This window comes from Calonectris borealis, chromosome 6 (genome assembly GCF_964195595.1).
Source record: "Calonectris borealis chromosome 6, bCalBor7.hap1.2, whole genome shotgun sequence".
Classification (NCBI taxonomy): domain Eukaryota; kingdom Metazoa; phylum Chordata; class Aves; order Procellariiformes; family Procellariidae; genus Calonectris; species Calonectris borealis.
The window spans coordinates 41,545,223-41,571,595 of NC_134317.1; the positions used below are offsets into that span (position 1 = coordinate 41,545,223).

The 26,373-nt window shown below is 45.2% G+C and overlaps 1 protein-coding gene across 1 annotated transcript in view; it reads left to right on the top strand.

Annotated features, from left to right (window-relative positions):
* The window catches only part of COL6A3 (collagen type VI alpha 3 chain), a 62,794-nt gene that overhangs the window by 11,284 nt on the left and 25,137 nt on the right, over positions 1-26,373 (top strand). Inside the window, exons 3-16 of the mRNA XM_075153780.1 lie at positions 2,860-3,462; positions 7,610-8,212; positions 10,965-11,564; positions 12,854-13,420; positions 16,114-16,734; positions 16,937-16,939; positions 17,876-18,475; positions 19,064-19,666; positions 20,092-20,694; positions 22,324-22,670; positions 23,074-23,152; positions 23,569-23,714; positions 25,123-25,215; positions 25,651-25,704. Coding sequence (XP_075009881.1) covers positions 2,860-3,462; positions 7,610-8,212; positions 10,965-11,564; positions 12,854-13,420; positions 16,114-16,734; positions 16,937-16,939; positions 17,876-18,475; positions 19,064-19,666; positions 20,092-20,694; positions 22,324-22,670; positions 23,074-23,152; positions 23,569-23,714; positions 25,123-25,215; positions 25,651-25,704 — 5,522 coding nt within the window. The remainder of the gene's footprint in view (positions 1-2,859; positions 3,463-7,609; positions 8,213-10,964; positions 11,565-12,853; positions 13,421-16,113; positions 16,735-16,936; positions 16,940-17,875; positions 18,476-19,063; positions 19,667-20,091; positions 20,695-22,323; positions 22,671-23,073; positions 23,153-23,568; positions 23,715-25,122; positions 25,216-25,650; positions 25,705-26,373) is intronic.

Consider the following 26,373-nt stretch of genomic DNA (forward strand, 5'->3'; position numbering starts at 1 on the left):
TGCTCTCCATCACTGCATGACACCGAGCAACACCAAAAGGCTGTGCTCACGTGTGTTTTTATTGTGCAAAGTGCTTGACAGGGCAAATATCCAGATGACGTGAAAGCCACAGGGAAGAAAAGCAGCTGCCCCAGAAAGATGACATAAGGTTCGCCAATTTTAAGAAAATCGTGTCAATATATGTGGAAAATGAATGTTATACCCAACCTGCTGACAGCACTGCAGCGGCTGTTTGGCATCTTCGCCATGAAGGACCCCAGTGCTTCCCCGTTGAAATCAACAGGGGAATTGATCTTTGGTGGCTGGCTGTCCTCCTCTGGGGCACGCCAGCAGTAACCCCATAGTACATAAAGATCTGGAGTCACAGACATGTCTTTAAAAGCTTTAAAGGCAAATTCCTACTTCATGTATATCATGCATTTCCAAGTTCATTTCTACTCAATGATATTTTTTGCAAGAATTTCCTTCCACTCCATAACACAAATTTAAGCTAATCCTTCTATTGTAGTTTTGCCCCTGTGTGACTTGCATGGGCGATCTACAGAGTATCATTAAACATGGGAAAAGATGTTACAGGTCCTAAACATTGGATGACAATAGTGTGCAAAGCATGGTACAAATAACTGTTTGCATGAGTTTAAGAAGTCATTTATTCAGCTGATAACTCCATGTAGCATTAAAATGTATAAAAATGCCATGGATGTTATGCTAGAAATAAGCCCGAATGTGAAACAGAAATGTAAAAAAAACCCCAGTCCCATAGAACTTCCAGTATAGAGTACCAAAGCTGTTGGTCTGTGGCAGTCCCCAGAGCTGACTAGCGTAAGTATGAAAGTCAGCCCCAAGTTTGCCCTGATGTATTTGTTAAATCTTAGCTGTCTGTCTCATCTGACCCTCCTCGCTTAGTTGTGTAACAAGCATGCTTTTATTTGTTCTCCAGCACCAGCTTGTTCCATAAATGTGCACTGAAGTACAAGGTTTTTTTTACAGTGATGACAAATTATCCAACGCATCTGTTTCATATCTATTTTCTCTCCTGCGGGAGCGACCCATGCTGCCGTGATGACGCCCATTGGTATCCGAAACCTCGTTTCTCAAAAAGATGTCCAGGGCATCTAAAGCAGCACTGGGTACAACCGCTTTGAGATTTCCCTTTCATTTATATGATGAAGTAGAAAGTGTACTTCCCAACTGAAAATGGCACAGTAAAGACAACCGTAAACCGTAAAGACAACAGTAAAGACACCCCTAAATTTCGACTCGATGGAAAAATAAATCCTGGAGCCCTTTGCAATTCTGAACCACGTTGATGTTCTTCAAGCCAACACTGGCTATTGAGTTGGCCCGGGGAAGCGATGATGTCCTGGAGACCTTCTCCTTTGTCGCTGGAATTGCGGCATTATTTGAATCTCTTGGTGGCATTGCGATATATGAAAACATTTACTAGAAAAACAAGTAAACAGGAAAAAAAAAAAAAAAAAAGATCGACACCATTGGTTAATAGCAAATTCCGCAGGTTTATTCCTGGCCTTGCTAAACTACGTGCCGGTTTTGCTACTGGTTTCACCTTCGGCTTTCAAAAGTTGAGAGCTGGGTGGGATTTCCAAATGTTGCTTGTCATTCATTTGCAAATAGTCTGAAATTTGATTTCTTAGCAAGATCGGAGAGTAATAGCATGGAAACATCTGAACACGTTTTGGGGACTTCTTCCCCTCCTTTTTGCATGCATAGAGCTCTTGGTGACGTTGATGGTAAAATTAGTTCAGCAAAAGGAGTAAGAGCAGACACCAGGACATTTTGGGTCTGCTTCGGTAAGTCTCACAGCAAAAATGCTTCCCCCTCAACAACCAGGTTCATGCCATATAAAAGTTTTGTTTGGTGTGTGTATATTCTCAGCAGATGCTTGCGATCATCTGAATATAGTCACAACAAATAGAGTTGGATAATTGTGTCATGACTGATTTCATCACCCTGTTTTAACCTGATTCTGCATTCCTTGATTGAATATCCAGAGTCCATATGAAAAATACAGACCAGACCCCTCTATCGATAATCAATGCATCTTTGTGCAAAATAATTAAAGCAAGACAATTTTTGCATGGCACGGGTTGACAATTGTGCAGGTCAGCTTGCTGGTCAAATACCATCGTGTGTATGCTGGCAGCTGGTAAAAGAGTTACTGTGCAAGAATAATAACCAAAACCTTTTCAATTGTTTCTAACAAATGCATTTCAAATAATAATCCTTCATGGTGGGAGAAGCCAATCCATTCAGCCGCTGTTTTTAATCAACAAAAGAGCAGAATTGCAACAGAGAGGCTGAAACTTTCCATGCATCCAGTAAACGGCGGCTTTTTTCTTCCAAAAAAAAAAAAAAAAAAAAAAAAGAAAAAAGAGACTGCAATGAGGAAAACCTCCTACGAATATTACTGTCCTCACTCGCTGTCTTCAGGGTGAATTGCCACCAAAATCCACCTTTTTCTTTCGGCTCTGTCTAAATATTTGGACAGTATTGGCTGCCGATGGAACGGATCTAGATTTCCAAAAATTATATTTTGCCAAGTTTACTCCTCGCCTGCCAATAATGCTGACCCCCGTGTAACTGCAGCCACTGTCTCAGGTTGTGTCTGCTCGAGCCGTCTCTTGATGGGTAGCGGATGCTACTGGGATGGGGCTGGGAGCTCGTATTCAATCAGAATGCAGAACTAAGAGGCAAACGTCACCTCCTCAGTGAACATGTGTTTTGTTTTCTCATTTTCATGTTTCTTACTGGTTTTCCAAGAAACATGTCAGAACACTGTACAACCGCATGTAATCACTCATTTTAATGCTTTCACCTTTTGCATTTCTTTTTTTAAAGCTCAAGAGTCCGCTGACCTTATTTTCCTTATTGACGGATCAAACAACATCGGAAGTGTCAATTTTCAAGCCATACGTGATTTCCTTGTAAATTTGATTGAAAGCCTCAGAGTTGGAGCTCAGCAAATACACATTGGGGTGGTGCAGTATAGTGATCAACCCAGAACCGAGTTCGCTTTGAACAGCTACTCCACAAAAGCGGATGTTCTGGATGCCGTGAAGGCACTTAGTTTCCGCGGTGGCGAGGAAGCGAACACCGGTGCGGCACTGGAGTTTGTGGTGGAGAACCTCTTCACCCAGGCGGGAGGCAGCAGGATAGAGGAAGCGGTGCCTCAGATTTTAGTGCTGATAAGTGGTGGAGAGTCTAGTGATGATATCCGAGAGGGCTTGTTAGCGGTGAAGCAAGCTAGTATATTTTCGTTTAGCATTGGGGTCCTGAATGCTGACAGTGCAGAGCTGCAGCAGATTGCTACTGATGGAAGCTTCGCATTTACTGCCCTGGATATCCGTAACCTTGATGCTCTTCGAGAATTATTACTGCCCAACATTGTTGGAGTGGCCCAAAGACTCATTTTGTTAGAGGCCCCAACCATTGTGACTGAAGGTATGTATGCCTTTCTAGACTGTTGCATTTCGATGAATTGATGAATGAATGAGCTTTTGCACGCTTTAAAAACATTTTTTTTTTTTTTTTTTTACTTTGAATTTTTTTATTTCTGCAATGCATCTCTCTGGTCTGGTTATGGAGAAACAACAGGAAAGACAAATAGTCCTGCGGTTAATGTGCAGAAACTCATTTGCCCAGTGGGTTATCTTTTGAAACTGTGAGGTTTTGTGCCAATAACTGGCATGGGATGGGATTTTAAAGGACACAAGCAGAGTATAAAAAAGCTCATATAATCCTTACTGGGGTATCTAAGCACCCCGGGAGTAAATACCGCAGCACTGTCAGTTCTGAAAACATTTATGTCACATAAGCTTACATTATATAGTTGAAAGTGTCATGAGAATGAAATTTGGCTGGGGAAGCTAACAAGGATGTTAAATGGATCCCTATTTCACAGGGTTGAAGTTATCAGCTTGCTAAAACAGTAAAATCCTGTATGTCATCGAAACTGTGCACTATCCTCGGGAAAAGGGTGAAATTCCTGTGTTGTTGAACTTAAAAGCAAAACAGCCCTTAGTTCTTCTGAAGTGCAATCCCTACCTTGCTAACGTATATTTCCCTTCAATCTGTAAGCTGAGAAAGTTTACATGAAGCCAAGGGAAATGAACTGAAAAGGTAGGTGTCAATATTCCACTTAGGTCACTTTGTCACTCTTAAGTCCCCATTGACATTATTTCTGGACTAGCATTAACTTGGGTGCATTAGAATAATGAATATCTAGATTTATGGAGCAAGTAGGTGATTAAGAGTTTCTCACCCTACGGTTTTATGACTGAGTTAAACTTACTGATAGAGAGGCTTTATGAAAGACACAATATGTCGTATTTCAGAGGCCCCTGGAAAGGGCCAGGCTGGAATTGCTGCACTTAATTACCAGGACGCTTAATGCAAACAACACTTTTGGGATCCAAGTGCCAGTCTGGAGTTGTGTACATACTGTTCAACTCATGATGTATGTTGACATATAAAACTGCATTCCAGATGTCTTCGCTGATCTATGTCTAAACATGATTGCTATCCCGTGGCTCAAATCAAAGGGAGGAATTTGCCTAAAAGATCATTTTATGACCTTGTCTTGATTATTCCAGGAAAGAACATAAAGAACTTTTGCTTGTAGCACCCCATGAGAACCATATTTAGCTAAATAAGCTGAAGTCTGCATGTCTAGCTAAAATGTGCATGCCAGGACCCATGCGAGTCAATGGAAAAACCTCTCTTTCTGCCTCTCTGATTTTTAACAGTTTGAATGGCAAGATTAAAAATGTTGGTACATTTGGTTTCATCTGCACTTGCGTATTTTTCACTTAAAATGCCAGCTCATTTGTGGAAGGTACTACAGGAGCATCAGCCCATGCAATTACATATAGATGGATATGCTAAATGGACAAGTGGGTCCAGGAGCTTTAGGGAATTTCCTTTCCCTAGCATCCATGGAAATTAATTTTGACTGGTCTGCTTGATTCACATCAGTGCCTTGGAAGTCTGCAGCGTAAAGCACTGGTTTGGGAGACACACCGCAGCCCGAAAGGGATGCCAAACCCATTGAGGTGCCAAGCGTTTTCCTGTGAAATACTGAAGTCCCCTCGCTTCACTTTAGCTCTCCGGCTGTACGCTAGTCCTCCTGGGATGAACGGGTGACTAAAGTGCCTTTCTGCCTCTCTTCTCCCCTCTCCTTTAGCTACTGGGGGAGCCTGGATGATTAAATTAGATGAAGTGCTTCACCAAAGATAGCTGAGATGGCAATAAGGAGGGAACTACGCAGGGCTGGGTTCAATGCTGACAACATTCCCAACTTTTAGAGTCAAAAATATAATGCTTTGATCACAAATCCTCTGAAATTCCAGGGACACTTGCCATCAGCTTTACTGGGCTCTGGATCAGACCCTCTGAGATGTTTACAGCTTTGCTTAAATGCTTTTGCTTTAATTGTGTCCATTGAAATTAGCACCGTGGGGTGTTTCTTCCTGTGGGTTTTGGTTTCGGTTCTTGCATTCCTCTTCTCTAAGGAAACATACTGCAGGATTTGAGAGCTGCAAGAGGAATGAGTAGCCGAGGGAGCTATTCCTTCCCAGCCTCCCTCATCTTTGCAAAGCCCCTTTGATGTTTTCCACAAACTTCTATATAAAGTCAAAAGTTTCCAGGGTCTCCATTTTTGGGTATCTAGCTGCTGACAAGCTAAGGAAGCGCTTTGGACATCTCTCCTGGGTGATACAAAGCAGAGATTTCAGCCCTTGTTATCCATTTGAAAAGTTTCCTGTTTTCAGCCCTCTCCTCCTTGGAGTAACTGATGAGGAAAAAAAACCTGGCTGGGGGGATGAATGCTGGAAATCATGGCTCTGGGAAAGGGATCATTTAAATGAATCCTTGTTGCTTTGTGAGTGGCTCTGTTTTGACAGCCTGGGCAGTCAACTGCAAGCCACCGGCAGCTCACGTGAGGCTGTAGCTCAGGGAGGGTACCACCACATTCGCTTCGTGCAGGTTCTCATCATTTTGTGTCCGACAGCACCACGGCGGGCTATTTTAAGCTTCAAATTTTGACAATCGGTTCTTGCTCAAACAATTTCCAGCAGGACTCTGCGAGAGGTTTTTGCAAAGGCTCACGCTTGCGGAGGGAGGTCTTTCGGGGTCCAAGGGCAAAGGGGGCAGCCGAGTCGCAGATGTCATCTCCAGTTCTAAATCACTCCTTGGGGTAGCCCAATCTCATGGCACTCGCCCATAATGAGAAACCTGATGGAGACTGGCCTTTGGGAGCATTGCTTTCCGTGGCCAGCTGGTGTCCAGCCAAGGAGGACTGCAACCAGAGCTTTGTTCTTTGTTCAAAGCCAAAGTAAATAGCCCCCACGCAGAGGAGCCCTGATGGGCCAAAGGGCTGCCCTTTTCCATCCAGGCAGGACAAGAGAGTATTTGCTACCATTTGCCCTGAGCGGTGTGAGATCCCGACGATGCTGGGTCTCCTCTTCCCCCGGGCTGTGCGCTGGACGTATCAGCGAGCCCGGGAGGTGATGGACCTGCCACCTTGAATATTGACCCCATTTCAGGAGCTCTTAGCTGGGTAGGCAATTGAAGGATGTGCCAAGTCCAACGTAACACAATGATCCAGAATGCTCCATCATAACTTGGAAGCAACACAAGGTTTGCTTTTTCACTTCAATGGCATGAAATCAGGGAGGTGATGATGTGAGTTAATAATCTAAAAGATGGTATTAAGATTATCTCCCTTGATGATCATGTATAATGCTTTTATCATAATGGTATTGGTCTTGTTAATATTTACTGTTTATTCGTGTACATTTGCTGTATTAAATATGATGGTTCTTTGGTTCCAATGCCGCACAACAGGATTTTTTTCCTCCCTAACTATCTTCCTTCAAACTTAGCCAGGGAACTGGAAAGATGATTGTGCTCTTTCTGTGTCCTATGCCATCGTCAATAATAAAGTTTCAGAGATTACAACCTAGGGGACTCGTTTTGTTAAAGACATGGCAACCCGAATATAATTGAGCTCTTCCATGACTGGGCTAGCTGTGCCAAGAAAAATCATAACTTATTTTTGTTAGATAAGGAATAAGATCTAGGATGTGAAGACCCAAAGTCCAGGTATGTTGAATAAGTGGAGACTGTTCTTTACTTGTGTCGCTGCTCTTGGGAACCTAATCCTTCTGAGACCAAACCATGCTCTGGCATGATTCACATGGCCCGCTGTAGATAGAGGGAGCATCACCTGCTTATTTTATCTCATGTGCCAGCTGAGTGCCAAAATTTCTCCTGACGGTTTGTTTGCCTTTCTTGTTTTGATATCTATAGGCATTTTAATATTAAGTTTTATAAACAATGCAATTCTTGCAACTCTTCAACTCTTCTGTGTTTTAGAAGGGGGAAACATTCAATCAGATTTCTTATTAGCCCTCTGCTAGAATCTAAAAAAAATTTCTGTTTTGAAAGCAAGACCCTTTTAGAGGTGTTGAGAGTAACAGTACTTCAAGCAAACAAGAAGTCCTAAACATTGCTGAACTGTTGATGTAGAATTGATGCGCAGAGTGTGGTGAAGGCTTCCGCTAACATTATGTTCATGTGTTACTTGCAGTTATTGAAGTGAACAAGAAGGATATAGTCTTCCTGATAGATGGCTCAACTGCTTTGGGGACTGGCCCCTTTAACTCAATTCGTGATTTCGTTGCCAAAATTGTCCAAAGGCTGGAGGTTGGACCCGACCTGATCCAAGTTGCGGTGGCGCAGTACGCAGACACTGTGAAGCCAGAGTTTTATTTTAACACCCACCAGAGCAGAAAGGATGTGATGGCTAACGTGAAGAGAATGAAGCTCATGGGTGGTACGGCACTCAACACTGGCTCGGCACTGGACTTTGTGAGGAGCAACTTCTTCACCACTGCTGCTGGGTGCAGGATGGAGGAAGGGGTGCTCCCCATGCTGGTGCTCATCACTGGTGGTAAGTCCAGGGATGCCGTTGACGAAGCCGCGGCGGAGATGAAAAGGAACCGGATAGTGATCCTTGCCATTGGGTCGAGAAACGCCGACCTGGCAGAACTTCAAGAAATTGCCCATGAGCGAGATTTTGTGTTCAACCCAAACGACTTCCGCGTTCAGTTCATGCAAGCCATTCTTCCTGAAGTGTTGTCACCTATCCGGACGCTCTCTGGAGGACTAATTGTCCAAGAACCACCATCAGGTAATTAATTACCTTGTTCTAATTAAGGAGATGTGGTTTCTATGTTTGTCTTATTCTATGACATCTAGAGATAAGGGAGAAAAAAGCATCAAGCACATATTTCAGCGTAGCTAAATGTTGTCTCTTTGATTTGCAAAACGTGCATGAACAGATCGGTGAATTTGGTAGCGTGATTGTTGTTACAGGTTTGTCATTCCTTCCTGGAGATTTTGTCCCATTCCATATTTGTCACCAACATTTAAAGGCCTGGATGTGGAAGATGTGCTTTACTAGTTAGGTACTGAAATTGTTCAGTGGAGGCTTTTTCTCTCACTTAGGGTTTGTGTAACCTATGAACAGGGCACACTGTGAATGTTATAATCTCTTCCCAGTTTGAAAATCATCTGTAGTGGATATTTGCTCGAGAAAGCTTAAAAGTTTCTTCTGAGGGTAAAGAAAATAAGCAAGTTTGTTCACGGAGATGTTCCGAGAAAGCTAGCCTGACACTGTTGGACTGAAACTCACCCTCTAAGAACATACTTACCGTTTTCTTATCATTTACTCAGCTCAAGCCCTAAGAGGCGTATGAGACTATTGCAGTGTTGATTTTAATTTAATCTGTTTAGAAGATGATTCAAAGCCCTGTGAAGCCAGTGGATTCTTTTTACTTGGTCTTGCCATTGACATCAGTAGACTTTGGAAGCAATCCAATAGCTAGAGTCATGTCTTTTGAGACAGTTTCCCCTGCATTTCAAGAAGTGTTCTAGCTGCATATAGATTCTATACCAAATCTCTCAAGATTTCTTCCCAATAGAGATGTTTGAGGTTGAATTAACATTGTGCTGGATCATATTTGAACCTTGCATTTCTGTCTCATGGCATATAAACATTAGAAAAACAGGACTTCTTCCAGCTCCCAGTAAGGTCAATAGTGAGGTTCCCATTGGCTTAAGTGGGTGTCGAACCATGTCCATATTTTTTCTAGTTTCTCCAAGTAATTTGAAATTATAAACCACAGTGCAAAAGAAACTGAGTTTTTGAAAGAGTCCTTAAAGAATTAAAGCCTATGACTGATGTACATGAAGAGCAGACATTTTAAAATCAGTTTGCCAACACTTGTCCTTAATTAAGATGAATATCACGGGACTTATCATTTAATAAGCTTTTTTTCAGAATGTGTTTCCTGCTAATACAGTTTTGCATGGCTATACACCAAACCTGACATTTTTATTTTTCAATGTAAATTAAAAATGTTCCTATACTTCCTTGTTCTTTAAAGCTCATTCATGCAGCTTCTCTTTTTTTCCAGTCCTTTTGCTCTACTGTACTCACAGCTATTCACATACACAATAAGCAAGTAATCGTATCCTACCCCATAAAATGACTATTATTAGTAACATAACTGATTTTGACACTGGGCAGTCTGTTACATTTCAACTAGATATTGTCTCACCCTGGTGCTTGACTGGCACTTTTCTGGAAAAAATTAAAAATACAGAAAACCAAGACAATCTGTAAAATCTGAGAGCAATGCCTGTGCTCCAAAGAGTACTCCCTTTCTCCCTTTTGGTTTTAATATCTCAGTATTTATATATTTTATATATAGGACAGCAAGCTTACAGGGACAAGGCAACAGAAAGATAATGAATAGAATTAGCAATGGGCATAAATATATTCTCGAATACCTTATTTGCAGGAAGGCATCCAGGGGGGATGCATTGGATGAACCCACTCATCAGTTCTCTGAGATCTTATTTAAAGTTTTGGCATTTTGGTCTGTCATCTGGACGTGATGTGTTTAGAGCAAAAAGAACAGGGGGATGATCCTGTGGTGTCTTTGGAGTGACGTTGCAGATCTGTGCCTTGGGGGTCTTAAAAAAGGAGCTGAGAACTGGCTGGTTACTGCCAAAAGTGGGAAATTTCTCCCCCTTCAACAGCCCCAAAAATGGATGTCTGTAACTGCAGACATCAAAATGCAGTTTTCTGCATCAAATGCAGAATATCAAAATGTCAAGAAGGCAGGTGTCTCAGGCAGCCGTTGCAGCCTCGTCTGGACCAGTTTTCTAAGCCTATTAGTAAAAGCTATTTTTAATACCCACTCAAAATACCAACCAAATCTGTTACTTGGCAGAAGTGTTTTCCCATGCAAGTGGAGCCTAACTCTGTGCCGCGGGCCAGCCGCTGCTGGCTGCACAGCATGACCATGGAAGTCACTGCAGGGCAGGACATGGTTCTCAACATCTAGGGATGCACGGGAGCATCCCCGAGGAACGGGGGATTGCTTAATAAGGGGGTGATAGCGCTGGGTGTCAAAGCACACTTTAGGTGCCAGTAAGCAGAAACGTTCCCTAAAGCTTCGTTGGAAAGCCCCAAGTAAATGCGTGGTGACTTGCAGATAAGCAAGGTGTCTGTAGGTGTAATTCAGTGTTGCTCCACCAAAACCAATGACGCTGCCTTTTGCTGGCTAAGGATCTGGCCCCGGGGATGCAACTCTGGCATTGGCAGCCGTTGAAAACCTCTGCCATGAGAGAGGCTGAGCCTCATTGATAAACCTGACATTTAAGACTTTTCAATACAAGTCAGAAACCTCCAATTTAGTCATTTCCAGCAATGTCCTTGTTACTTCTGTGCTGATCACACTCCTCCTTTTCTCCCCCCTTCCTCCTAACAATGTTTACATGCGTGTACAGCGTATGCTGTATGCACACATGAAAAAAAATTTCTATTTTTGTTTTCTGTGATGTCTCATGTTATTTTCTGTGCTCTACTGCAGTTCAAGTAACCAAAAGGGATATCATCTTTCTTTTGGATGGATCACTCAACGTCGGAAATGCCAACTTCCCCTTTGTGCGTGACTTTGTTGCCACCCTAGTTAACTACCTTGATGTCGGCAGTGACAAAATCCGAGTTGGCTTAGTGCAATTTAGCGACACTCCTAAAACCGAGTTCTTTCTATACTCATACCAAACCAAATCAGACATAATTCAACGTATGGGGCAGCTGAGGCCCAAGGGGGGGTCAGTGCTGAACACTGGCTCTGCACTGAACTTTGTGCTTTTGAATCACTTCACGGAAGCTGGTGGGAGCAGAATAAATGAACAAGTGCCGCAGGTCCTAGTCCTGGTGACGGCAGGGAGGTCTGCCGATCCCTTCTTGCAAGTTTCCAATGAATTAGCTCGGGCCGGAGTGCTGACTTTTGCTGTTGGAGTTAGGAGTGCGGATAAGGCAGAACTTGAACAGATTGCCTTTAATCCAAGAATGGTATATTTTATGGATGATTTCAGTGCTCTGGCAGCTTTACCCCAGGAGTTAAATAAGCCTATAACAACATATGTTAGTGGAGGTGTGGAAGAGGTTCCACTCGCCCCAACAGGTAATACCTACCTTCCTTCATGTTGACTGCATTAAGTTAATCTTGTTTCTCTTGACTGTTTGTTCCCGATGTACACCTTCACATCTGTCCAAGGCCCTGAGTCATCAAAGTGGTTGGGGCTGTGCTTAACCGTCAATACGTGGTTTGACACTGGCAGCTCTTCATCTTGTTCAAGTCATTGCTAGCGCGCTTTAAAGACAGCACGATTTTAAGTCTTTTGGCAGGTCACGACTGAAGGAGGATCCCAGTGAGTCTATGCCCACCAGCCACTTACTCAGGTGTTCCCTTTCTGTTGCCATGATAATGTCACAGTCTGTAAATGCATCGTCTGCTCTAGCTCAGGAATGGGAGCATGCACTTTTGGCCACAAGGAGTGGCGTGGAAAGGTTAAAGTCCTGCCAAAGAGCACAGAGGAGCAGGGGTCTAGCCAGGTACAGGTGGCCGAATCCTTCCCTGGAGCCACTTTGTCAAAGTGCTGTTATCAGGCTGTCCCAGAGGCTGAATTTGACTCCAGATATTCAAAGTTATCCTCCAACAGCTGTTGGCAAGTTTAACCCTTTTTAAACAGGTATTTGCTCACTAATTCCCTTATTGTGGCTATGTGCATATGAAGACCAGGATTGTTTAGTATGGAAAGGAGACCATTAAGATTAATATGAAAGATATTAAGACACACAGATATGAGATGCTTGGTTTTGCCTTGGATATTCAATGAGATTAAAAGGTCATCAAATGGAAACAGGTAAAAGCCTTTTTCTCCTCCCAAAGTCATAACTCTCCTATGGATTTAGATGCTCCTTGTGATGCAACTGGGAGAAGTACTTTAAAAGAATACAGAAAATGCTTTGTGTGTGTATGTATATATGAACTAATGTCTATTTGTTATCTACTGAGCCTTTAAATAGAAAAAAACCCAACCCTCCACTGCTGTTGTGCTTCATGCCTGTATCATCGGCATATTGCTAAACCATAAATGTCACTGGCGTAATCTGAAACAGCCAAATTTGATATGACTGCTATGGTGTGATACAATATATGATATGACTACCTGGTGCCTGAATTTATTGAGTCTTAGGATAGCGGTGTCCTTGCTTCCCCTTCTTCCTCAATAAATAAGTCAAAGGAACTGTTTAATCCTGTAGCCTTTGAAAACGTTGGTAAATGAAAATCACTTGCTTTGCATATTGAAACCCAGCTAATTTGCAGAGAAGTTTCTAGGATGACTTTTAAGAAGAAAAATGCCTTCATATCTTTTTTTTCCCCTCTTTTCATTTGTGAATTTATTCTAGAAAGCAAGAAAGATATTTTATTCCTGATTGATGGCTCAGCCAACCTCTTGGGTAGCTTTCCTGCCGTCCGGGACTTTGTACACAAAGTTATTTCTGACCTGAACGTGGGTCCCGATGCCACACGAGTAGCTGTAGCTCAATTCAGTGACACCATCCAAATTGAATTTGACTTCGCTGAACTCCCATCTAAGCAAGACATGCTTCTCAAAGTGAAAAGAATGAAGATAAAAACCGGGAAGCAACTGAACATTGGAGCTGCGCTAGATGAAGCTATAAGGAGGCTGTTTGTGAAGGAAGCTGGAAGCAGGATCGAGGAAGGGGTTCCTCAGTTTTTGGTCCTCCTTGCTGCTGGGAGATCAACCGACGATGTGGAGCAACCGTCAGATGCTCTGAAGCAAGCTGGAGTTGTGACCTTTGCTATCAAAGCCAAAAATGCCGACCCTGTAGAGCTGGAAAGGATCGTTTACGCCCCGCAATTCATTCTGAACGTCGACTCCCTCCCTCGGATTTCAGAGCTTCAGCCAAACATAGTCAACCTGTTGAAAACTATCCAGTTTCAGCCAACAGGTACAGGGACCCCCGGGGTTTCCAAGAGGCTGAAAGCCACCACTTACATGCTCCCCTCAATTTGGGAACTGGGGCAATTGGGTCTGGTGATGTTTAAAACGATTATGTAGAAACTGCTATTGTACTTGGATATTCCTCTGGTCAGACCCTGATCCAGCAAAGCGTTAGGGTCCAAACTGAATTTTAAAGCTGAGTAAGGAAAAAGCCTTTTGTTCGGCTGCAAGAGCTGCAGTAGGTGCTGTTACCAGTGTGTAAAACATGGTACAAACCTGAAATAACAGTGAGTTGTTGCCCCAGAGATCTTAAATAAATTGATGTGCAATGCTGGGCAAGAGCTAGAAGAAGCAAATAAAGACTTGTCTCGATTTCTCTTTCCATCCTCCCTTTTCTGGAGGAGTGGTAGGGCGTAAGGAGCACTGCAGCGCGCTGGATTCACTCTTGCTCCGTTATTTCTTACAGGATATGACGGCAGTTTCTACATTTTTTACCTACGTACCAATAAATTAGATGCTCTTGACTCAGTTACCGATACAAGCTCAGTAGATGAGTATGGATTAATTGAAGAAAAAAAAAAATCATAAAAAGAATCACAAGGCCACAATTATAAATTCACACTGCGGTACTGGAAATTATGCATGTCCAGCTGTGTGATTTCCTGAGCCCTAATTTGAGAATTAACCTGTCTCCCAACAGCAGGTGGGGACAAGGAAAAGTGTAATAACATCCACATCATCTCCTCGTAAAAGTCCTGGGCAGATGGACTTAGAATCATAGAAACATAAAAAAGAAATAGGGCTGGAAGGGATCTCAGGGTGCCATCTGCTACATACCCTTGTCCCCAACAGGATCTTCTTGTCCAGAACCAGCTCACGTTGGTCTAATCTGTTCTGAAAACCCTCCGGTGGAGGAGATTTCCCAGCCTCCATAATCAATCTGTTCAATTGCTTTTATCTGTATCAGTAGATACTTTTCCTTAACGGCAAACCTCTGCCTTCCTAGTCATAGTTCAAGCCTTCTCCTTCAACTCAAGAAGGATACAGATGTCAGCTCATTCCTGTGTTTTGTATGACAGCCTTTCATTTACTTTATGTAAATGAAGTACTTTATGTACTTGCCACGTACATCTTGTCTCGGTCCTCGTGTCACCAGCCGTGTACCCAGCTCATTCAATCTTTCCTTGTAGGTCTTGCAGGTTTTCTACCTTTTCACCCTTGTCTCTCCAATGTCAGCCTGCTCCAAATGACGAGAGTGTAACAATGGTGTCCCCTGGTCATCTCTTAGCCCATCCTTTCCATGCGGAATCATCGCCCTTCCCGTATTTGTGCAGCTTCTGCCTCAACGTAGACTAGTGCAACTAGTGCTCTTGAATTGCATCCTCCCTTCTCAAACAATTTCAGTCTTGTCAAGATCATTTTGAATCCCTTTGACCACCAAGTACTGTGAATAATTGTGCTAATTGCTCACAAATAGCTGCATTCACCTACTTTTCCTGGTATTCTTGGCTAAAAGAGAGCCACCTCATAAGAGTACCCATATTCTTTTCTTCTTTTTCTGCTACCCAGAGACTTTTGATAGGACTCTCCTCCCCTGCTCCTGAACTTTAGAGGAAGTGTATGAAGCTGGGATATACTAGGCAATGTCTGCTCCCTCTTCCTACCTGTATTGCTCAACACAAGCTATATTAATATTCCAGTCCTATCCATTAACCCACCAAGTTTCCAACATTCCTTTTAAATAATAAATTTGATCTGAAGTCCGCATTAAGACTTCAACTGCCCTTGTTAACTCTTTATATGTCTAGCATTCATAAGCAGATATTTAAGATTTTCTTCAGAGGGACAGATCGAGCTCCTGCTTGTCCCACTTGACCCTGCTATAAACAAGCCAATGGCACTTTTGGGAATGCCATCCATCAGTTGCTGTGTTTCAGAGGCAGTGATGTTTTCTGCTTGGTTGAGCCAATGTTAGTCAATAGCAGAATGCATCAACAGTTCTCTGATCATTGACATTTCACAGTCTTGATTTTAAAAGAAAAAAGAATGTTTGGTCACTATTAGCATTTTTTTTGTGCTTGAAGTTAGTAAAAAAAAAAAAAAAATCAGTGTCTAGCATTTTAGAAAAGCATTTTAGCATTTTCAGTTGGATGTCGCTTCCAGCAAATTCTTATTTTATCTGAGCATGCGCAGGATTATTTATTTCTGAGTTCAGTGATACTTCAGAAAAGCTTTTTTCTCCCTCTCTTCACTGGCTCCCTGTGAGCACCCTCTCTGCAGTATGCCGTTTCGTTTAGAAACTCAGTTTTCTCTGGGAGCAGAAGATTCCTGATGCCCCAGACTCCTGTTGCATATTGCAAAGCCATGTGCCAGCTTCCCAGCCCCCTTGGGAGCAGACGGCTTCTCCCAACCTCAGGTAGGAGATGGCACCCGAAGTCCCTTGGCACCCTATTTCCTATGGGTCTATGATTCTATGACTCGGTGGGTAAGGCATGGCACGCGTTGCACTGCGGTTGCCACCGACTTCTACCCATCTGCCTCTTCGCCAGGGATTGCAAAGGCACCGAATCACCCGTCCTGACACCTCACTTCCCCCTCCCTGAGCTTTTGTACTCCTTCGGTTCAATGTATGCGGAGAATAATAATCACTGCAAAAGAGAATCTCACTTATTCCCCCCTTCCCTTACTTGTCTCAAACAGTAGTTGAGAGAGGTGAGAAGAAGGATGTGGTGTTTCTAATCGATGGCTCGGATGGTGTCAGAAGAGGTTTCCCTCTATTGAAGACCTTTGTCCAAAGAGTTGTTGAAAGCCTGGATATCGGTCGTGACAAGGTTCGTGTTGCCGTCGCACAATACAGCAACGTCATACAACCTGAGTTCTTACTTGACACCCACGAAGACAAAGCAGATCTCATCAGCGCCATCCAGGAGCTGAAGATTATGGGAGGATCTCCTCTGAACACTGGAGCAGCCCTTGACTATCTCATCAAGAACGTGTTCACGGTGTCGAGTGGCAGCAGGATAGCGGAGGGCGTCCCGCAGTTCCTGATTCTCCTGACCGCTGACCGGTCCCAGGACGATGTGAGGAGGCCCTCGGTGGTCCTGAAGACGAGTGGCACAGTGCCCTTTGGCATTGGGATTGGAAATGCCGACCTCACAGAGCTGCAGACGATTTCCTTCCTCCCCGATTTTGCTATCTCTGTGCCTGACTTCAGCCAGCTGGATACGGTGCAGCAGGTCGTCTCGAACAGAGTCATCCGGCTGACCAAGAAAGAGATAGAATCACTTGCCCCTGATCTGATTTTTACATCACCCAGCCCAGGTGAGAAGATGTTTGTGTCTGCACCGAGAGCCAGCGGCAAAATATGATGTTTAGTAACATCATGGTTGCAACACAAACTGAGAAAAGCAAAGATGGTCACGGCTAAGACTCCAAGTCCATCTTGGTCTCACTGTTGATGTACTTAGGGTTGGTAGGAGCTATGTAATTAAGCTGGGCCACCTTTAAGCCCAGTCCCCTCAAGGTGGTCCATGTTGTATCCACATGGAAGACCCACAAAGTGAATGCTATGACCTTAATCTTATTTTAAGTTGATGGATTTTAAGTCCATGCTATTCCTCCTGGAATGGGAATTGCGTCATTTAGATGCTACAGGGACACCTTCACACCACTATAAATCAAGGTCAGCTTTCTGCCAAGTGTAAGACCTGCTGATGTGTCTTACATTTGCCACGTTCATTCACTGGGGGAAGGGAAACTGGAAGCGGGCGTCAGGAAAAGGATCAGATCTTCCATTTCTAGTCTCGCTTGGAATGAAATCCAGCCAGCGTATGCCTGGGGTGAAGGGTACCCACCCCAGATCAGTCCCTTTGAAGTCCACCATCCTACTCTATCTGTTCTTTCCCTTCAGAGCCAGACTGCTTTCCTCCATCCCCATTTATGTGATATTCAGCAATAATTCAGGCTCTGACCTGAATTACCACTGCAGAAAACATTTTATTAGGAAGCAGAGAGTCATCCTGAAAAGGCAGAAGCTGAGAAAATAATAGGATAGAAGCTTTCCTAGAGGACAAAGCCAAAGAAAGAGGGGTGGTACTGAGTGTAAAACTACCCCAGGCTGCCTGGCAACCTGCCCTGAGTAAGGAGCATCACCAGGCTATGTTTCCTTGGGTGGAGATCCCACAAGGAATTATTGTTGCACGTTTCCCCTGCTCCCTCTTGCTTCCTTTGCTCTGGAAGTTGCTGTCCTTGCACTGCCTGGGAATGTACCTAGCAGACTGGTCCTGTCCCTGGGTTGAACCCAGAGCTGCCTGCTGGGGCTCCCAGGAGATATCACAGGCAACGAAACAATGAGCATCCTCCCCATGGCCAAAGGCATGGGCCAGTGATGTAGATGATGATGTAGCTGCTCTCCATAAGCAATGCCAGATGCATCTTCTGACTGCTGCCTTCTTTCCTGCAGCGGGTGTGAAGAGGGACGTGGTGTTCATGGTTGACGGCTCCCGCTATGCCGCCCAGGAGTTCTACCTCATCCGTGATCTCATTGAGAGGATAGTGAACAACCTGGACGTGGGCTTTGACACCACCAGGATTTCGGTGGTCCAGTTCAGTGAGCATCCCCACGTGGAGTTCCTGCTCAACGCCCACTCCACCAAGGACGAGGTGCAGAGCGCCGTGAGACGGCTGCGGCCACAGGGTGGCCAGCAGGTGAACGTGGGGGAGGCCCTCGAGTTTGTGGCAAAGACCATCTTCACCCGGCCCTCCGGGAGCCGCATAGAGGAGGGCATCCCTCAGTTTTTGATCATCCTCTCCTCCCGCAAATCCGACGATGACTTAGAGTACCCGTCGCTCCAAGTCAAACAAGTGGGGGTGGCACCTATGGTGGTAGCGAAGAACGTGGAACCTGAGGAGATGGTACAGATTTCCCTTAGTCCTGATTATGTATTCCAAGTCTCCAGCTTCCAGGAACTGCCTAGCCTCGAGCAGAAGCTGCTGACTCCTATCGAAACCCTGACTGGCGACCAAATCAGACGGCTGCTGGGAGATGTGCAGCCCCCCATAGGTAAGGCTCTGTCAACACTGGCTGCCTCTGCGTTGCTGTTCAAGTAAATGTTGCCCAAATGTGTAAATAACTTCCCATCCTTTCTCTATAAACCAAGGTTTTCCTTAGTTAAAAGCAAGGGTGTAGCACATGTACAGTTTTAGAAGGAAACTTTTAGATATGTGGAAATTCTACCCGAGTACCTAAATACATTATAACTTAGGGTTTTCAAGTCAAGTACCTAAATACGGCACCTATTTTGGTTTTCAAGTCGAATACCTCAATAAGTACAATTGCCTATTCCCATTCAGCAGCTCTCTAGGAAAGAGATATAAATCTGGGGCAAAACGAAGCTGGAAACGTTAACAAATCCAGAGAAGAGCGTTAATGAACAAAACAGATAAGGCTCTGAGTAATGCATGCTTCGAATATCAGGCAGACTGTTAACACACGCATGCACACTTGCACACAAGCACCATGCTTAAAGTTGGCTAAAATATACCGTGCAGTTTTACATCACACGAGAGCAGATAGCACAGAAACCCTCCTGCAAAGCTTAGCCAACGACTTGGCACACAAATAGTTTCCTCTCTTCTTGCTTCCCTGCAGATATTTCTGGTGATGAAAAGGACATAGTCTTCCTTATTGACAGCTCCGACGGTGTTAGGCCCGATGGGCTTGCTCACATTCGGGATTTCATCAGCAGAATTGTTCAGCAGCTGGAAGTTGGGCCAAACAAAGTGCGAATTGGCGTGGTGCAGTTCAGCAATACCGTCTTCCCTGAGTTCTACCTGAAGACCCACAAGTCCAAAAATGCCATCCTGCAGGCCATCCGGCGCTTGAGGCTTAGAGGGGGGTCCCCCGTGAACGCTGGCAAAGCCCTAGACTACGTGGTGAAGAACTACTTCATCAAGTCTGCCGGGAGCAGGATAGAAGATGGAGTGCCCCAGCACCTAGTCGTCATCCTCGGAGACCGGTCCCAGGATGACGTGAACAGGCCTGCTAACGTGATCACTTCAACCAGCATTAAGCCTCTGGGTGTTGGAGCCAGGAACGTGGACAGGAACCAGCTGCAGGTCATTACCAACGATCCTGAGCGCGTGCTTGTGGTACAGGACTTCACAGGACTCCCAACTTTAGAAAAGAAGGTGCAGAGTATTCTTGAAGAGCTTCCGATACCTACAACAGAAACCCCTATTATTCCAGGACCTGGTAAGACTGCTATTCACCCTGTAGACTTTTCCGGACAGAGCACAGATAGAATTTGTATAATGTGAAAATGATTATTTCCTATGCTCAACATAATAACACCTTTTGATTCCCAACCATTTAGTCACATTGCTTTAAAGAAGACTTTGAAGAAGATCTCGTTGAGCATAGGAAAGAATAGAATTAAATTTGAAATGAGATGAGGGTGTCTATCACAAAAACAAGCCGTGTTGTATGAAGTATAATAAATGTGTTGTATAAAACCTTTCTTCTTGTACAGATGTAAAATCATGCCAAAGACCAATGAAACTAAAAAGGTAGAAAGAAGAGAGAAACACAACGCTGCTTCAGAAAACACTAAGCATCTTAAATATGATAGATGCCACGAACAATTATTAATAACTGTGTTTTCTTTGTAATCTTTTCAGGCGGTAAAAAGCAGGCTGACATTGTGTTTTTGCTGGATGGCTCCATCAATCTGGGGAGGGATAACTTCCAAGAAGTTCTCCAGTTTGTCTACTCTGTGGTGGACGCCATTTATAGGGATGGCGACTCTATCCAGGTGGGACTGGCCCAGTACAACTCAGATGTCACCGATGAGTTTTTCCTCAAAGACTACTCCACCAAACCTCAGATTTTAGATGCCATCAACAAAGTCATCTACAAAGGTGGCCGAGTGGCAAACACTGGCGCGGCCATCAAGCACATCCAGGCAAAACACTTTGTGAAGGAGGCTGGCAGCCGAATCGACCAGAGGGTGCCCCAGATTGCCTTCATCGTCACGGGTGGGAAGTCCTCAGATGACGGGCCGAGTGCCTCCTTGGAAATCACACAGAAAGGCGTCAAGGTATTCGCGGTCGGTGTGAAAAACATCGACCTGAAGGAAGTCAGCAGGCTGGCCAGCGAGAGTGCCACCAGTTTCAGAGCATCCACAGCCCAGGAGCTGTCTGAGCTGAATGAGCAGGTCCTGGTTACGCTGGAAGCCGCTATGGAGGAGAAATTGTGCCCAGGAACGACGGACGTTACAAGAGGTAAGCGCAATCCTTTCATAATGTGCTCAGATCATTCCTGAGTGTGGCTTTTAATATCCAACGCATTTTGATGGACTCGTCCAGCCTGCTCTTGTGCTTTGCCTATAGCCTGAGCCGCACCACGGGCTCAGACCTCCTCCGTGAGCGAGGTGCTAGGCTGCCTTTGGTACACGAGCTGCCTGTTCGTGTGCTTCAGCACGTGAATGACTGGTGTACCATCACCGCAGAGGTGCAGTCGTGGTGGAATAATTTCAGATACGACAGGCAGGCACTAAAGCACTGGTCTCCTACCACCGCATCGGAGGGGCTTCTTTATTTAGCTGCCTTTAGACGAAATCTTGCTGCCTTCCTCCCCAGATGTGTAGGCATATGATGCCAGCAGCATGTTGGCAGACCAACTCGTTTAGTGCCAAAACGGAAAGCGATGGTCCTTGTTTTGCCCACTGTGTTTATAACAAGCCAGTTGGACTCCTTGGCCATTCGGTCCCTGGCATGCATGGTGTGCTGGAAATCAGAATTTCTCTTGCTAGATCATCCAGGGTGCCCACTTGATCTCGTGACAGGTGTATGAGAAAAAGCTAGGGCACAAGCGGTTGTAGTTTAAGGTAAAATTGCCTTAAAAAGGAATCACATGATTTGGCTACTGGGAGTGAGTACACGAGCTGGTATTGCCGTCGGACCAGACTCCCAGCTGCTGGCTTAACTTACTACAGTACGGCAAGTCCTAGTCCCAGCACAACTGACCATGGGTCAGCCCTCTGGCTTTTGAGCAGAGGCATCTCCCGAATCTCTGGAAGGAGAGCCACAGCAGCCCTAAACTGAGCAGCAGCTCCAGCCGAGATGAAAAACTGAGCGCAAGGGAAAAGCAAACTGCTGCTGGTGGTAACCGTGAGTGCTTCTCGAGTGATTAATATCACAGAAATTTCAAACACCTCCCTGTTTGAAAGCCCGTGTAGGCGCAGGAGATGTTACATCCAGACGAAAGGCATCCAGCAGCCTGATTTCCCCGTGCTCCAGACCAACGGGCAGCTCGGTGGCTGCAGGGTGGCTCCAAGCCCACGCTAAATATTCCTGCAGAAAGGCAGACTGTGCATCACCTCCCGAGCTTGAGCTGAGCCACTTCAATTCTTTCTGCACTAATTCCCAGCTATCCCATAAAAATCCTGGCCACACCTTTCAGGGATTTGAGATCACTCGTCTGGTTGTCACCTCCCCGTACATCCCCCTGACTGGAGGACGGTCGCTTCAAGCACAGGCAGAAGGTGCATGCACACTGTGCAAGTACTGACAGGTTTTCATGCAGTGGAGAGAAAGCAGCAGTCTTGGCTGCCTGCCGAAAATGCAAAATTCCGTTAGACTTGGTTTAGTAGGCTCCTCCCCATGCTAAGCAACAATTGCACGGGGAAAAAAAAAAATTAAAATTAATAAAATGCAAATTTTCCCAGGTTATCGTTACTGTGATGAAAGGAAGCCTGAGGCACTTGTGTATCAAATGGTGACAGTTCTCAATGCAGAGTGTCTTCTCTAACGACTAATAGAATAACTAGGAAGGTCATTACTTGAAAAGCAATGGTTGTATTGCTCAACGGTGACGCTCTCCTCTCCTTTCTTTCTGCATTTCCCTTTCAGATTGCAACTTAGATGTGATACTTGGCTTCGACGTCACGGATGTCGGGCCCGGCCAAAATATATTTAATTCCCAGAAGGGTCTGGAGTCCAGAGTGGAGTCCGTGCTGAACAGAATAACGCAGATGCAGAAAATCAGCTGCACCGGCAACCAGGCACCCAACGTCAGGGTAGCCATCATGGCCCAGGCTCGGGGGGGACCCGTGGAGGGACTGGACTTCTCCGAGTACCAGCCTGAGCTCTTTGAGAAGTTTCAAGGCATGCGCACCCGCGGGCCCTATTTTCTCACAGCAGATACGCTGAGGTCCTACCTGAAAAAATTCAGATCCGCGCCCTCCGGCAGCACCAAGGTATGTCAAAACCAAGGCCACTGGGATGGTGTTGGCCAGGAAAGATGACTTCTGATGCATTTTAGTTGGCAAAGCAACTGTTAATTCATAATAAATTAAATAAATAAATTTATTCATCAAATAAGTAAATTTATTGCAGCCAGTACCCATGAGCACTGCTTGGCTGCAAACTATTGCTTTCCAGATTTCTCTGTTCACGCTTTAGGAACAAACACCTGCATGGTACGATGTACTGAAATCTGGCACAGAAATGCAAAGCTTTGTGTCCTGGAAAGGGCGTAGCAATTCCCCCATCTCCTCTCAGATGAAACGTCCCTTGGAAGAAGGCCCTTTGGGTTGCACGTTGATTGTGTTTCACACCTGAAATATTCTGGGTCCTGACATAAATATCTTTCTCTCGCAGGTCATAATCCATTTTACTGATGGTGCAGATGACTCGATAGATCAGCTGGAGGCTGCTTCATCTGCTTTGCATACAGAAGGTAACTTTTTTACTCTTCAAGGCAGTGATTATAGTCCATGTTAACACGTGGCCCATTTTACCACCATTTCTCATGAATCCACCAGCTTTTGATAGTAATGAATAAGGATTTCATGATTTCTACGCGCACTTGCTGTTCTTCATTGCCTTCCTGTGATATTTAGCTACCTGCTGGCACCTAAGCCTGTGGGTAACTTGCACTGAATGTGCTTGAAGATGCTTGTTCTTGATTGAAGCAGCTCCATTTGCAATCGAAGAGGCAGATAATGACGGTTGGACTCGATGATCTTGGAGGTCTTTTCCAACCTTAATGATTCTATGATTCTATGATGATTCTATCCTTCCAGGGGAGGGTGCACAGGCCCTGCAGAGCACCTCGCCCCGTCACACAACCCCTTCTGCTTCCCCCCCTCTCAGGTGTCAACGCTCTCATCTTCGTCGGGCTGGACCGAGTGAGCAATTTTGACAAAGTGATGCAGCTGGAGTTTGGTCGTGGGTTCACCTACAACAGACCGCTCAGAGTTAATCTGCTGGACTTGGATTTCGAGCTGGCAGAGCAGCTCGTAAGTAACTTGGCACCGGCAGCGCTGCCTTGTAATGCTGGAGGAAAGCCGACGGCTGGATCTCCTGCGGGGCTGAACCGTGGTTCAATTACACCCTCTTGGCTCTGCTCCTCTCCCCTCCCTGCCTCACGTCAGCTCTTTTTACAGATGCCACAGCAAATAAAGTTAAGAGCAGATCATGGCGCTGCCCAGTCTCGTACCACTCCTGGAGAAGCCGTACTCCAGCCGAGGCTACAGCACATTAAGCGCGATGGGATGAGGTCAAACGGGATGGGATAAGATGCTGTCAAAAGCTGCTGTGCCAAAAAGCCCGCCCTCCGCCTATATTTATACCATTGTTTTTTTTTTTAACCTTGTGGGTAATGCACTGTCATGCCTTGTCAGTGCTAAATCTCTTGCAGAAGCACTGCTTTCTAGGTTTCCTTCCCCGAGTTGATACACTGCCTGTATTTCAGATATGCTTTTAACAGATGAAGGAGTTTTACCTTTTCTTCTTCATAGATTTACTTCCCTCCCATGTATGTAGTCCCTCTTGAGTTCGTTGAGTTAATTTGCTACCATCAACCTCAGTATGTCCAGTTCCTCCCAACTTCACATCTGCTACCAGCATCGTTAAGCTTCTTTTCCAGTAGATTTAATAAGATTGGGCTTAACCACTGATCCCTGCGGTAACCTTGCTGGGCCCTTCTCTGCAAATCAAAGTGCAGCCTCTTGGGAGCGAACCTTGGGTTTTGGGATAAGAGCTAGTCTTCAGCCCATCCCCAAGTAATTCCGTTGCCTAGGAAAATCCTTTCAAAATGTAAATGTGCAAAGCTGGCAGGAAACGTTTGCAGCCAGCAATGTACTTGGCAAAGAAAGTGATTTTTTTTTTTTTTTCTTTCTATTGGATGATGCAAAACCAAGCTGTGATTTCTCTGAATCCATATCTATCTTTTTTTTTTTTTTCCCTCTTTTGCTGTATGCTCGCAAATTGTTCTCAGCCTGCGGGTTGCTGGCGAGTTCCTCACTGCAACCACTTTCTCATGGCTTATTCCACAGCCTGGATTTGTTTCTTTAGAGATAAGATTGCTTTCTTCAGTGACAGGCACCGCTCTGGGGACTGATCTCCTGCTAAATGCTCTCTACGAATTCTGCCCCATGCAGTTCCCATTTAAACCCTTGCCTCTGATGTCCAAAAGATAACGTTGACTGCTGCTTCCTAACCATGCAACCCAACCAGTCTGCCAACATACACCTCCTTCTCCTGCTGTCGTGGGTGTTTCAAGGCAGAGACACCCCAAAATGCTGCCGGACCGACGTTGTGCTTGGCACAGGAGCAATTGCACTCGAGGGCTTGCAGGAGTTATGGCATTGGGGCTCTGCTGGGTTTCTAACACCTTCCCGTTGTCTCATGTGCGTTTTGCTGCAGGACAACATCGCAGAGAGGACGTGCTGCAAGGTCCCATGCAAGTGCTCGGGGCAGAGAGGGGACAGAGGTGTGCCGGGCCCCATAGGACCAAAGGTAGGTCACTTCATCTGGGGATGAAGGGTCCCTGTGCAAGGTCAGTGTCCACCACGGTGGTGATGGGTGGGTGACGTACAGACTGTGTACGTTGTAATGGGTGATGATAACGGGGAGGTCATCTCCACTTACCCCCCATTTTAAAACTGGCCCTGGGCCATGCACAGCGGTTGAGAGCTGCTCTTCTTCCCTTTCCTCACAGCCTCTGTGTTGTAAAACAACCAAGAGGGCAGGGATGAGTGGCTGGAAGGAGGGGGTGACGTGTCTTGTGAAACAATTTAGGGATGTCAAGGGGAGATGGTTTCTCTCATTAACTTGTTTACACAGATGATCAAGCAGCTGCTTTGTGCAAATCTAGAGAAATCTTGAATATCAATTTAGAGGGAGATCGCAGAACTATGAAAGAAATGCGGAATGCTCTCTGTTGTCTTCTAGGGCGCCACGGGTGATCTTGGCTACGGAGGCTATCCTGGTGATGAAGGAGGACCGGTGAGTGATTGTCCCTGCTCTGCACAGTACTGCTCAAATTGGGGACCTCACCTTAGTGAAGTGTTTGGAGGCTTTTTCACTAAATATTTTCTTCTGGGTATGTGGGCGTGGATTAGACGAGAGAGCAAGCAGAACTTTGTGTTTCCCCCACCTGATGGCCTGAGTTGCTGGTCCCAGCTGCTCGTGGGAGAAGGTCAGTAAGGAGCTCCTTGAGAGCTGGAGAAGGCATGATGGGGGGAATAACTCCCATTATTTGATGTGACCCAGCTCTGTGCTATTCCTCCAAGGCAGGTGGGAATGTTTGCAGCTGGTCCCAAACACCTCTGAGCAGGGCAGGGTGATTATGAACACAATAAAATCCCCAACTTCATTAAAGCTGCAGCCTGTGCCAAAGTTATCCATACCAAATGCAGCTGAAAGACTTGAGTTAGTCCAAGAATGGGACCAAGAAGGGGTGTTTCTATCCATCACAGCAGCAGACAACATGAATCCCATGACTTCTTACTAGCACTGTTTCATCCAAACTCTTACTTCATGAATCCCACGTCACCCCTGGAATAAACAACTCGCCACACATCACGCCCAGGAGGTGAAGCCGAGGCCAAGGGGCTGGCGATGCTCATCGCTTTTCCAATAGCACAGGCAGGGGCCAAACGCTGCTGTCAGATA